This window comes from Girardinichthys multiradiatus, chromosome 20, assembly GCF_021462225.1.
Source record: "Girardinichthys multiradiatus isolate DD_20200921_A chromosome 20, DD_fGirMul_XY1, whole genome shotgun sequence".
Classification (NCBI taxonomy): domain Eukaryota; kingdom Metazoa; phylum Chordata; class Actinopteri; order Cyprinodontiformes; family Goodeidae; genus Girardinichthys; species Girardinichthys multiradiatus.
The window spans coordinates 36,631,682-36,644,883 of NC_061812.1; the positions used below are offsets into that span (position 1 = coordinate 36,631,682).

Below are 13,202 nucleotides of genomic sequence, written 5' to 3' on the forward strand. Positions count from 1 at the left end.
TCTCTGCATGTCTCTTTTATGGCTGTTGTCATGAAGATTGCCTAAGAGCAGCCTTCACAAAAATAAATCAAACCTTGCTGGCATTATAGAACCAAGTTATTTATTGGCTAAATTTCATTACTTTTACTTTTATTATATTTATGTTGCAATCATGAACAGATTTGTTGGTGCCCTTAAAAGAGTATAAATCATTGCTTGATAGTCGTGTTTCAAACGTAATACTGGATCACAGGTTCTTTCAAGCTTTTTAGCAGCTATTTAGCTGTTTAAAGGAAACAAACATGCTTCTAGTTGATTTGGTGTCCCTGTGTGCACCACACTGAACACAGAGCAGAGACAGCAAAGGTTAGAGCTCTCCAAGGAGCTCAGAAAAATTATACAATAGATGTTAAAGGTAAAGGTGACAAGACGATTTCTATGCAGCTTCTAATTCCTGTTACCGCATCTGACAAAATAATAAAATAATGTAAGGTTCATATGGCTTTAGCCAGCCTTCCAGGAGTTTGCAACCATTAGTTGATCAGACAGATATAGCAGATGGTAGAAAAAGAGCCATGACACTATTTAAAATATTAAAGCTTCACTCCAAGGTCAAGGTTCATCACTTTCTGACCAGACCATATGTTGCTTTTTAAACTACTACGGGGTCCACGGCAAATGAGCCAGGGACTCTCTACTACTGACAGAAAAATACAAAAAGCCAGAGTAGAAATCACCAAAAATGCATGTGGGAGACCCAAGCCTTCCAATCTGAGACGGCATCAGCAGTTCGCTCAGGGAGAGGGGGCCAAACATGGACGCCTCATTGTGTAGAGAACGCCTGTTGGCAGTGATTGCTGCAAAAGCTGCTGCCGCATCATATTACATTTTTTTTCTTTTGTTATCCATGCCATTTACATTTTTTATACATAGGTTCAAATATTAAAAGCAACGTCTTTTTGAGTTGACACACAGACTGCATTTAGTGAAAAAAATTGCAGTAGATCGCTCGTTTCTTAATAGCAGAGCAGAAGCTTCACACTGCAACTTCAAAGATGCGCAAGGATAAACTGTAATTTTAGGGTTGCCTTCATGAAAATTATTCCTGCACACTATATTACAGCTTATGTTGAGGTTAAAAAAATCATCTGAAGGTAACTGACACATGAATGACATGCTTAGGTAAGTTGTTATTCCAAGGCTGTTCATGTGTTAGAAGAAGGTCATTAGAGGTATTCGCTTTGCAAACAGCAGTCAAGTAATGCCTTGAGCAATGAGATAACCTTTATTCTTTTGAAGTGAATGTTTTATCTATTTTGCATTAATAGAGCTATCTCTATACCAGTAAATTATTAAAAAACAAAGTTGCATCAAAGGTGTCTGTTTTAGGGGTCATTTCAATGTTAATATTTAAAAAAATACCAAACAACATGGACAGAAAACATTTATTGCAATTCACTAAATAAAAAAACAAATCAGTAAAATTTTAAACCTGGGTCATCAAACAGCATCAGATGATGAGAATATGCTAAACTTATTTACAAAACTTCTGTGGGCCAAGACGTCCTAAAAAGGGGTGATTGTTTCTAAAATCTATAAGCAGTGTGGACAATTGTGCATTCACCAGACCTTCAGGCAGTACACCATCTTTCTAAATCATTTAGCCTCTTTATTTGTTTTTTAATCTTGAAATGTGGATTTTTGTCTTTTTGGTTTAGGCTCCAGTTCCTGCAGATGTAAAACCCAAGGAAGTTCCTGTAAGTAAGGCTTTCACTAATGGACTTTGTGGGAGCTACGGCTTCATAAACTCAGAGCTGTCTTTTTTTAGGCCCAAATAAAGTTCAGAAACTGACTTTCAATAAACGTTTTCCTACATATGAAATAAACAAAAAAAAGGTCACCCACCATCATGCAGGAGGCAGTGTTTCCACTTTATTACCTGCTGGTTCCTCTGCAGTTACTTTGTACTGATGGGTTTTGGCTCCGCAAACAGCTCAGAGTAGGATCTATATTCTCAGATGGAACTAGTCGATTCATGTTGAACAAAACGCAGCAGTGACATCATATTTCTGTGGGAAAGGGAACATACAGTCAGTGCATGCTCATCTGGCAGCACATGTTATCTCACTCTCAGCTCACCCACATTTAATACTTTATTCACAGGTCATGGTTCTTTGGTTCTTCTATGATCTCCTTCCAGCCTGATAACTTCCTTCCTGTGTAACTTGGGTTTAGTTTACATTTATCTGTTTTTTGTTTTTTTATAAAACCACTTGAGTTAATGTCTCAAGTGTGTCCTTTTAAGAACATTTAATTGTGAGATTTTTGACTTTGTGGAATGTGGGGAAGGGTGTGTCTGTACTTTTCCCTCAGTGTGGGTACATGCTGTCTGCTTTGCATTATTTTCCTTTAGTTTGTGACTGGTGGTGGAGTGCCATCTAGTGGACTACTATGTGGTAGAAAACGAATTTGGAATATTTTCTAAGACGAGATACTCTGCAAACTCTATTGTATTTAGTTGAATTTTATGTGACAGAGAGAAAATTGTAAGGGCGAAGGAAAATTACACAATTACAAATAAAAATTTGAAAGGTACATGTCAATTCAGCCTCTCCAAGCCAACACTGTGTGGAACCAATATTTGATTTAGTTACAGCTGGAAGTATCGTTGCGGTATGTCTCCTGCTTGATACTGACATTTTACTCCATCCTTCTTTGGAAAATGGCTCAGGTTCAGTCAGATTTAATGGAGAACATCTATGAACATCAGTTTTTGACACTTGCCATTGATTCACAGTTTGATCTGGACTTTGACTAGGCCTATCCCCATTTACCTCCATCCATCCTCTCTTTACCTTAGACCAAACTTCCTGTCCCTGCTGAAGAAACATTCCCACAGCCTGATTCTGCTTCCACCATGTTTAATTATGGGGATGGTGGGTTCAGAGAGATCAGGAGCCCCACATAGTGTTTTATATGTAGGCCAAAAAGCTTAATTTTGTACTCATCTGACCAGAGCACAACATACGTTAAAGTTTGGAGTTGTATCCTGACAAAATGTGGAAAAAAGATGTATGAATACCTTTGCAAATAACTGTATATCAAATGCATTGTAAAACCATGTCTTTCGATCATCGTTATGGCATCGTTACAGAGGATTTGAGGTTTTATTCTGCATTTATGTTGCAGAAAACTGAAATGTCTGCAGCAGCTCCTTCTGTAGCTGCTCCTCCTGCTGATAAGAAAGCCAAGATGGGCAAAGCCTCAGATGATTTCTCATTGGAAGCTGCAGTATCCTCCCCTGCCTCCCAGGTATTTTCTCAGTAAAGTATCCTGACGCACAAAGCTCTGTCCTTAATTAAATATTAGTAATACACCTATTGGACCATTTTAGTCAAACTTTAAGGTGAACCTTTTAGCTTTTTCAGTTGTTAAGTGGAAATATTGACATTAGTATTTAGAAAAACATGACTTGCTCTGTGGCAACATAGATGAAAATATGCTTTATTTAAATTCGTTGCACTTATTTTTAGGTAAGAATGTCTGTTCTTACTATTATTTTGCTGTCTGCTATCGTAGAAAGCTGCTCCACCAGCTGATAAGAAAACAAAGATGGATGCGGCAGCTACTGATTTCTCTCTGAAGGCTGGACTGGATACCAAAGTCAGCACCCAGCTCAAGTCTGAAAAGGTGAGAGAGATGAGGTTAAAAAATTAGTTATGCTGTCTCCTTTGTGGTTAAATGAGTCAGACTGAGCCATCTTGTGTATCATATTCTCCTGTCAGGGGGACTCCATCCCTGTGGAAGCTCTCAGTGCTCTCGATGACATGTTGGGACCAGCTAAACCAAAACCTGAATCTCCCAAACTCAAACCTAAAGACATCATTGTGGTAGGAGCTCAAAACACAGCACTCACCTTGCTTTGGTCTGAAATGTATAATGGGCAATATAATGGGGAATAATTCAGTCCAAAACAAATGACAGCCTGATTGTTTTTTGCCGAGTTTTTTGCAGCACAGAAACTTACACTCTATTTCACAATAGTTTGTTTAATAAATGCGTAATTTACTTCTTCCTTTTTTAACAGGAGAAAAACATCAAGCCCGATGTGGGTGTTCGTGTAGGAGAGAGGGAAGATGCTCTCCCTCCAGGTTACAGGTTTAAAACAGACAAGTTACAAAATCTGCCTGCTCCTAAACCTGAGGTAGGACATGGACCAAGGAACATCATTTTAAAACAAATGGTAAATAATTTATAATACGAGAGTGAAAAGAAATTTTATCTTGCTCTTCATCCTGTTCTGGTAGCCGACTTTGGGAACCGGTGAAGCTTTAGACATTTTGTCCGGAGATTTCACAGCCCCGTCAGCAGCACCTAAACTCCAGGCTCCGGTGGTCACCCCTTCAGCTGCTCCTGCACAGGTATGCCATTTATTGCATTACTGTATTACTATTGTATCACTATTAATTAGATGTGAATATACACCCAGTTACAATTAGAGATGCATCTATCAGAATTTTATGGCCGATTTTGTATTTACAAAGCTTTGACCAATCAAATGACCAAATTTAGATCACATCTTCAGTTTCCGTTTCAGATAACTTCAGTTTCTCTTTAAGAGCTTAGTTATCAGCAGTCAAGTATTTTTATCTTAGCCTTCTGAAAGCAGTCCCTAAACTATCTTTAGCATTTTGTTATAACTGTCAGCATTACTATAAGCACAGTCTCTGTGTGTATATTGTAGAGAAAGTAGATCCTGACATTAACTTTAAGATTTCCAAAAGGCATTTTCAAATGCAACATGTTCCATAACACACAGAAGATTAAAAAGATTAATCAGAAAAAAACTTTGCTATACAGCATTTCTTCCTTCCTGTTATCCGCTGAAAGTCTCACTCTCTCTCCCAGCCAAATTAAAAAGCAGATGCATCTCAATAAGTCATAAAAGTAGTTTCCTTTTTAAATGGGTTTTTCATTTTTGTGCTTCTTTGACTGTTTTAAACATCTCTGGGATACTGAAAACAAAAGCAAAGGCATCTACACTGAGGAGTGTTGTTGTCAGGGCGACCTGGTTACACTGATTATTAAAAAATTGGAACCTTTTTTTAACTTTCTGGATCAAGCGGTCACCTGTCAAGGTCAATCCAGCTGAAAATCAGATGATTCTGGTTCCAAGGCAAATTTTGGGTGCATCTCTTGTTACACTATTTGTTCACTTCTTCGATGATGTCTCTTGGGTTTTGCAGAAGGCTCCTCCTCCTGTTGTCAAGAAAGCTCAGACAGAAAAAGCTCCGGGTGATTTCGGTCTGGAAGCTGCTCTTTCTGCTGGCAGTGCCCAGGTACAGTACACCTGCTTTACCAAAAGGTGTCTCCAGGGGAAACCTTCTGATGCTAAGATCCATTCATTTCAGTTGAAGGATTTAGCTTTTTAACCCAATGTTATTTCTGCACAGAACTAAGGCTTGGATCACTAACTGTCATGCACTTTTTTTATTTAAAGTAAATGTCATTTGCTTTGTCTCTTAGAAAGTGGAGTCCTCTGGAATTCCTCCTGCTTCTGGGAAGAAGCCCACAGCAGTGAACACTGGTGTTGTGGCTAAACCAACCAAGGATCAGGTGCAGTGCCACAAATTTAGATCTGTATTTTTACCTCCATCATCTCCTACTTTCAACTTGCGTCACATTTACACAAGAGAATCCTTTGATACGGCAGGTTAAATGACAATTAATTGGCACACTGAGATCAATACAATTTCTTCTCTCCTCAGGATAACTCCATGTCTCTGGATGCTCTTAGTGCTCTTGTTGACACGCTGCCTGAAGACAAACCAAAACCAGAAGCTCCCAAACTGAAGCCTCAGGACATCGTCTCGGTAGGAATACGACTACTGACTGGGGCTCCCATCTAAAGTTTGCATATGCACTGAGTTTACGCAAAAGAACTCCACATTGCTTATTTAATCTTGCTTCTTTTATTTTTACAGGAAGGCAAAGTGAAGCAAGAAAAGGGTGTGCGGGTTGGAGAGCGGGAGGACACACTTCCCCCAGATTATAGGTTTAATAAAGAAGAGCTCAATAAATTGCCTGCTCCAAAACCCGAGGTTAGACACAAACTAATCTAAAAAACGTCAAATTAAAATTTTTGTTTAAAGTGATGCATTGATGTCTCAGTGTCACATCAATTCTCTGTCCTTCTCTAGCCTACAATTGGGAGTGGTGAAGCTCTGGACTTTTTGTCTGGAGACTTCACATCCCCCTCTTCGGCTGCTGCTGTCAAGGCTCCAGTTGTAAAACCCTCAGTTCCTCCAGCGAAGGTATACCACAGATCACAGGTGGACTGATTTAGCAGTCAAGCAATAAATGAGGCCAGATTTTGGCTTTTTTTTCTGATTTCTTCACTAGTAAACAAGATAAGCTGATTAAAATGTAGCAACACTTTTATTTGTGTCAATCTGATTCTCATAATAGGGTTGACTTAGCAGGTATGCTTTTTTTTCACTACAACACCAGCAGACTCCAAAGGAAGTTGATGTGAATAATGTATTTACAAGGGAAATGTGTGAAATTATTGTCTTATAAAGCCTGATATTGTTAGGGAAGAAAACAAAATATTCATATGTACTCGTACTCGTCGTCTTCCGCTTTATCCGGGACCGGGTCGCGGGGGCAGCAGACTGAGCAGAGACGCCCAGACGTCCCTCTCCCCAGACACCTCTTCCAGCTCCTCCGGGGGGAGGCCAAGGCGCTCCCAGGCCAGCCGAGAGACATCGTCCCTCCAGCGTGCCCTGGGCCGTCCCCTGGGCCTCCTCCCGGTGGGACGTGCCTGGAACACCTCCCGAGGAAGGCGTCCAGGAGGCATCTGGTATAGATGCCCGAGCCACCTCAACTGGCTCCTCTCGATGTGGAGGAGCAGCGGCTCTACTCCGAGCCCCTCCCGGATGGTCGAGCTCCTCACCCTATCTCTAAGGGAGTGCCCGGCCACCCTACGGAGGAAGCTAATTTCAGCCGCTTGTATCCGGGATCTCGTTCTTTCGGTCAAGACCCAAAGTTCATGGCCATAGGTGAGGGTAGGAACGTACACCGACCGGTAAATCGAGAGCTTTGCTTTTCGGCTCAGCTCTCTCTTCACCACAACGGACCAGCACAGCGCCCCCATTACTGTGGCAGCCGCACCGATCCGTCTGTTGATCTCCCGCTCCATTCTTCCCTCACTCGTGAACAAGACCCCGAGATACTTAAACTCCTCCACTTGAGGCAGGAACTCCCCCCCAACCTGAAAGGGACCAGCCACCCTTTTCCGGTCGAGAACCATGACCTCGGACTTGGAGGAGCTGATCTTCATCCCAGCTGCTTCACACTCGGATGCGAACCGCCCCAGTGCATGCTGTAGGTATTGGCTAGAGGGGGCCAGCAGGACCACGTCATCTGCAAAAAGAAGAGACGAAATCCACTGGTCCCCAAACCAGACCCCCTCCAGCCCTTGGCTGCTTCTAGAAATCCTGTCCATAAAAGTTATGAACAGAACCGATGACAAAGGGCAGCCCTGCCGGAGTCCAACATGCACCCGAGAACAGGTCCGACTTAGTGCCGGCAATGCGGACCAAACTCCTGCTCCGCTCGTACAGGGACCGGATGGCCCCTAATGAAAGGCCCCCGATTCCATACTCCTGGAGCACCCCCCACAGGGCATCACAAGGGACACAGTCGAATGCTTTCTCCAGGTCCACAAAACACATGTGGACCGGTTGGGCAAACTCCCATGAACCCTCGAGCACCCTGTAGAGGGTATAGAGCTGGTCCAGTGTTCCACGGCCGGGACGAAAACCACATTGCTCCTCCTGAAGCCGAGGTTCGACTATCGGCCGGACTCTCCTCTCCAATACCCTGGCGTAGGCCTTACCTTATTCATATGTTTGCAAATCAATTAGGTTTGTCACTAAATTCTTAATTCAAAATAAACAGAAAAATCTGAATCTTTTTTTCAACCATCAGCTTAATAAATCAGCACTGGCCAATACAAAAAATGATAATCTGTCAGCCTAGCTTTGGATAGGGTAACATTAACAAATGTATTTTTACCAAAATATAAACTTTTTATGTTTGTTTTTTTTAAATAATTGTACAGTTTTTCATCTCAACTTGTCAGTTAAACACATATTTCCAAAAAGCTTTAAAATACCATGTCTCAGCCTCTGTTGTTTTAAGCACTTTGCAAATGTTTTCTGTATTTAGACAAAAGTGGAGGATTTGGCCGCTCTTGATTTTGTAGCTCCATCTAAAGCTACTGGAGTCCAGGCACCTGCTCCTCCAACAAAGAAAACTCCAGAGGTAAACATCTATTGTGTGCCCTCTATAGACGACCTGGTGAGGGTTTTATTGTCCCCAATACCTGTCCGAGTTCTTTACAAATAGGCATTTACTTACTTAAAATTAGCTTTAAGGTGCAGTACAATAATACACTACATTTCATCAGGACTACAGGGTCTACATTAGTATCATGATTGTGACATTCTGGACACTGCACCATCTGGCTTTACTTTACAAGGACAGATATTTTTTCCAAGAGAGGTTTCTCCTGGACGGTCTATGTTTTTCTACACTTATAACTCAGCACATGCAGCTACATTCTTCAGTAAACTCACTTCTAGCTCATACAATACAATAGTTTTGTGATGCATAGTTAGCTAAAGTACTTGGCAAAGGTTAGGATGTTTTGTCATTCTTAATATGTGGTTTCATCTAATTCTGTTCAAGCAAAATGTAATGAAAAGTTGTTTACCTGCTCTATAAACATAGCACTTTACTTTGAACACCATAAACTTTAATTCCAAGTGTTTCAGCTGTTCTTTCCCTACACCAGGGGTTGGTAACATGTGGCTCTGGTGCCAGATGTGGCTCTTTAGGCCTTCTGGGGTTGGGCAAAATTGTGGTTCTTTAATGTAACTATAAAACAGGTTACGCAGATTTTGTGGCTCTACACAAACTTTATTTAGTGTGATTGAGGACCAAAATGGTTCTTTGGATTATAGAGGATTTCTGTCCCCTGCCCTACACTGACAGGCAGACCAGATGCTGCAATAGCCAATACAGTCTTTCTTTCACTGCCAATGTCATTGTAAAGGGTAAAAACACTTGTATTGCTTCTCACTAACAATCTAATCTGATCTAACAGTGTATTTACAGACTGCACAACAGCAGGGATTAGGAGAGGTGATGCTGATCATTTATGAAGGAATTGATAATGATCCAGATCTGATATTTGGATTTGGATCAGGACATCCTATAGGGCTCACCGTTCCCCCTATTTACAAATCGTATCACAGCAAAATTGTCTTAACAGCTTTCTTCTTAAATCTTTTAAAATGCTTCAGTCGACATCTGCTGCAGTATGTATCTGTTTGTTTTTGCAGAAAACGGTTTGTCCAATGGAGCAGAAATCCCAAGTTATCCAAATTAAATCAGAGACTCCAAAGGTAACGTTGATGATACAAAAAATTATCCTCTTTTATTCATTTCTATTTTAAGTCTCTTTCAATCTCTCTCAGCTGTTTTCTACCTTTATCAATTGCAATTTAAAGGTGTAATTTATTAGTAATTCAATACTGGCACACAAACAACTATCCCCTCCTTCTCAGGGGGACTCTGTATCTCTGGATGCTCTCAGTGCTCTAAGCGACACACTGCCCAAGGACAAACCAAAACCTGAATCCCCAAAAGTCCAACCAAAAGACATTGTCTCGGTAAAGAACGCACTGATCCACATACTCTTGTTTCAAATGAAGTTAAACATGTAATGTAATCCATAATAATGCTTTATTTTCATAATGTGCATTTTTTGTGAGATTACAAGCAGAAACTGGATTAATAAATTAATACATCCATTTTGTCTTTTTCTTTACAGGTGGACAAAATCAAGAAAGAGGTGGGTGTGCGTGTGGGTGAAAGAGACGACACGTTGCCTCCAGACTACAGGTTTAACAAGGAGGAACTTGAGAAACTGCCCACTCCCAAACCTGAGGTGAGACCAGCAAAATTTTAGCTTTGATTAAATAATTAATTAAAGCATGAATCAGCGATTCAGGTGTAGTTTTTTATTAACCTGATCTTAGACTACTATCTCTTTTACAGTAATTGGTTTCCTTGATTAATTTTTCCTTTTTTTTTTCACCAGCCTACCATGGGAACCGGTGAGGCACTGGACATTTTGTCAGGAGACTTCACGGCCTCCTCTGCAGCTCCTGTGTGCCAGGGCCCTGTTGGCCCTCCATCTGCTCCTCCAGCAAAGGTACGCATCACTGCAGAGTAATCAGAATGACTTCGCACAGAAATCTACTCCCTTTAGTAAAATGCATGCCATTCTATCGATCTCAGACGTGTGATGCTGCCCTGGATGCCCTGGCGGGAGATTTTGTTGCCTCCTCTGCAGCTCCATCTGTAAAATCTGCACCTTGTTTTCCAGCGCTTGCCGACACGCCGGTAAAGATCCAGCCCAAGCTAAGCCTGTCTTAGACTTTCCCATGTCCAGAAGTTGCAAACTAATCTTTTTGTTTCGTGTTTTCTTTTTCTTTTGGGCTCAGCTGCCAGCAGAAGCAAACAATGCCCTTGATTCTCTGTCTGACACTTTAAAGGATATCGCCCCCGCTCCGAAGCCCGCCCCTGTTCCTACCAAAGACGTTGTGAAGGTAGTCCTTGAGCCAGTTATCAAACTCTCAGAAAAGAGTTAGCTTATCGCATTACGTTCCCTGACGTGTGGCTGTTTTTTTTTGTTGCAGGAGAAAAACATTGTTGAGGAGAAGTTTAACAAAATGGGAGAAAGAGATGACACTCTGCCTCCGGAGTATCGGCCAACTGAGGAAGAACTCAAGGTAAACTGATCCAAAGTGCATTTAATGAATGCCCGTTTATGGTTAACAACACAATAAAGCCAAATTATAGGGGCCATTTAGATTTTTTAAGTGAGGTTCTGTGCAGTTAAATCAGTGTCTGTTGTTAGGTTTGTCGCTATTTGCTCAGCCAAACATCGTCCGTGTTACTAGGCTAAAGTTGTGTTGGTGGAGGCCGCAGTCTGTATCAGTCCACCTCATCGGCTTATCATGAGTCTGTCATGAGTCAAGGACAAGAGGGTATAGAGGATGGATGGAGGAATATTCAATAAATTATAATATTATTGAAAAGTTAAATAATTTCAGTAAATCAATTCTCTACATGAAATACATTGCATAGATTAGTTAGACATAGACTGTTTTCAAGACTTATTGTCTGTCAATTATGATGAGTTTCCACTAACAGGTAATGAAAACACAAGATTAAAGATTTAAAAATTGCATCAGACCAATTAAAAAAAACATTTTTAATACAAACATGTGGGCTTAATAAAGAGTATGTTTAATACCTGCTTAAAGGTTATTTTGAAAAGGTACATTTAATCTGGCAAACGAGCATCATCGGAATGGATATTCTAATTTACTGAATACGAGTGTATTGTTTATTAGGCAGTGTGTAGTTGTGAACTTGAAGATAACTTGGACAGGTTTGCCTCTATGATCGAATAGAAGAGTCTTTATTGTCATTGTACTGGGGGGGTACAACGAAACTGAGGGTGCTCACGCTGGGCTACCGTAGTAGGATAACCAAATGCGTGCCCTATCTGGAAGTAACGTCACTCGGCACCCAGAAAAGGTTTCAGATGGTGGGGTCTTAGAGTTGTCGAGATTATGCAGCTACAAATGACAGCCTATCGTAAAATCCAAAGGTTTTCTCCACTCGTAGTGGACTAAGATGGCCCAAAGACTCGTAGCTGATCCATCAGAGCGATAAAGCTCTGATGGATCAACGTAACTTTAGTGCAACGGACATTATCTAGCAAAGACTGTGAAAGACATAAGTGTAGACTTTTAATATTTGCTATTATAGAGTTGTATAGCAGGGATGTAGACATTTCAAGGTTGAGTTATTTTAAAAAGTAAAGCAGGTGCCCCTATCTGACGAGCTGTTATCCTCCCACCACACTTTTTCCAAATTTACTGTGATTTCCCATCTTTCTACCTTAGGTCAGGGAACTATTATTGACTATATCTTCACAGAACATCACTTACAAAATGCAAACTATACATTTAATTTATGTTCATGTGGGTTTTCAGCCATCCAAGTCATAATTTAATTGCTAAACAAAAAAACCATCTGCATATCGTTTTTATTTTCATGGTGTGTAGGACAATATTGTTCATTTTGTCTTATTTATTTCATTTTAAAGAAACGACCAACGGAAAAAACTGTTGTTAAATCCAAGGAGGTAAAATCTTAAAAAAATATTATTAATTAAATAATAAAAGGCATCACATGTTGATGGATATCGAAAGAGTTTTACCCACTGATTTTTCTTCTCTGTCCTTCAGATGTCTATGGATGACCAAACTGCCTTGGACTTGCTGTCTGGTGACTTATCTGCAGTTCCCCAGCCTCCTGCACCAGTAGACGCAGCCACGACTAAGCTGGAGCCCCCTGTGCTGGACTCGAAGCCGCTGAAGGTAGCAGGAAAATTAAGTTCTACCTGATCATGTTTTTGTTCTGACGGCTTGAAGCTAACCATGCCCTAGATTTCTTTAAACATGCTTTATGGAAATTTTATTGAATTTATTAAGACCTCCCTATGTTTTTGTCTTTGTTAAAGCTTGTTACTTATTTAAAAGTTGTTTTTTTTTATTATGTCTTTAGCCAATGGCTGGTCCTGCTTTGGACTCCCTGGCTAAAACACTGCTCCCAGACGCCTCACAGCAAAAATCTAAAACAGACAAGCCGAAGGTAAATTTATTTTATTATTGCATGGAGCTCCTTGGCAATTACTCACTAGCAATTACCGCATCACAACCAGTGGGATCAGTTTATACGTGATGAGCATAATCAATCTGTCATCTTTGTTACAGGGCAAGAGCAAGTCGAAGGTGAAAGTAAGCTAAATGTTTGGTGCATGGAGGCCAACATTAAGCTGAATTTGCACAGAATGTGACTTTAACTGCCTCAGTGTGCTAGACACAGCAGCAAAGGCAATTTTTATCAGCAAGCTGAAACTGTTAATGCCTGAGCATAGAAGCTCTTTACACTTTGGGCTTATTTAACCAAAGCACACTAGAGTTTGTGCATAGGTCTATACCACAAAGCTCACAAAAAATAAGATGCTCAGCCAGGGCAAAAAGCATCCGATTTTCAAAGAGCTGTACTGTTCG

At 40.7% G+C, this 13,202-nt stretch overlaps 1 protein-coding gene across 34 annotated transcripts in view; it reads left to right on the top strand.

The window, feature by feature from the left end:
• The window catches only part of cast (calpastatin), a 54,958-nt gene that overhangs the window by 40,102 nt on the left and 1,654 nt on the right, over positions 1–13,202 (top strand). For 33 of the 34 annotated variants that reach the window (XM_047347110.1, XM_047347115.1, XM_047347117.1 and 30 more), the window contains 23 exons: positions 1,698–1,736; positions 3,169–3,291; positions 3,559–3,669; positions 3,765–3,869; positions 4,067–4,183; positions 4,287–4,400; positions 5,226–5,318; positions 5,506–5,595; positions 5,748–5,852; positions 5,964–6,080; positions 6,180–6,293; positions 8,212–8,307; positions 9,390–9,452; positions 9,615–9,719; positions 9,881–9,997; positions 10,151–10,264; positions 10,351–10,455; positions 10,557–10,661; positions 10,752–10,844; positions 12,233–12,271; positions 12,375–12,506; positions 12,694–12,780; positions 12,903–12,926. In XM_047347110.1, coding sequence (XP_047203066.1) covers positions 1,698–1,736; positions 3,169–3,291; positions 3,559–3,669; positions 3,765–3,869; positions 4,067–4,183; positions 4,287–4,400; positions 5,226–5,318; positions 5,506–5,595; positions 5,748–5,852; positions 5,964–6,080; positions 6,180–6,293; positions 8,212–8,307; positions 9,390–9,452; positions 9,615–9,719; positions 9,881–9,997; positions 10,151–10,264; positions 10,351–10,455; positions 10,557–10,661; positions 10,752–10,844; positions 12,233–12,271; positions 12,375–12,506; positions 12,694–12,780; positions 12,903–12,926 — 2,208 coding nt within the window. The remainder of the gene's footprint in view (positions 1–1,697; positions 1,737–3,168; positions 3,292–3,558; positions 3,670–3,764; positions 3,870–4,066; positions 4,184–4,286; positions 4,401–5,225; positions 5,319–5,505; positions 5,596–5,747; positions 5,853–5,963; positions 6,081–6,179; positions 6,294–8,211; positions 8,308–9,389; positions 9,453–9,614; positions 9,720–9,880; positions 9,998–10,150; positions 10,265–10,350; positions 10,456–10,556; positions 10,662–10,751; positions 10,845–12,232; positions 12,272–12,374; positions 12,507–12,693; positions 12,781–12,902; positions 12,927–13,202) is intronic. The other variant, XM_047347113.1, reaches the window with a different exon arrangement.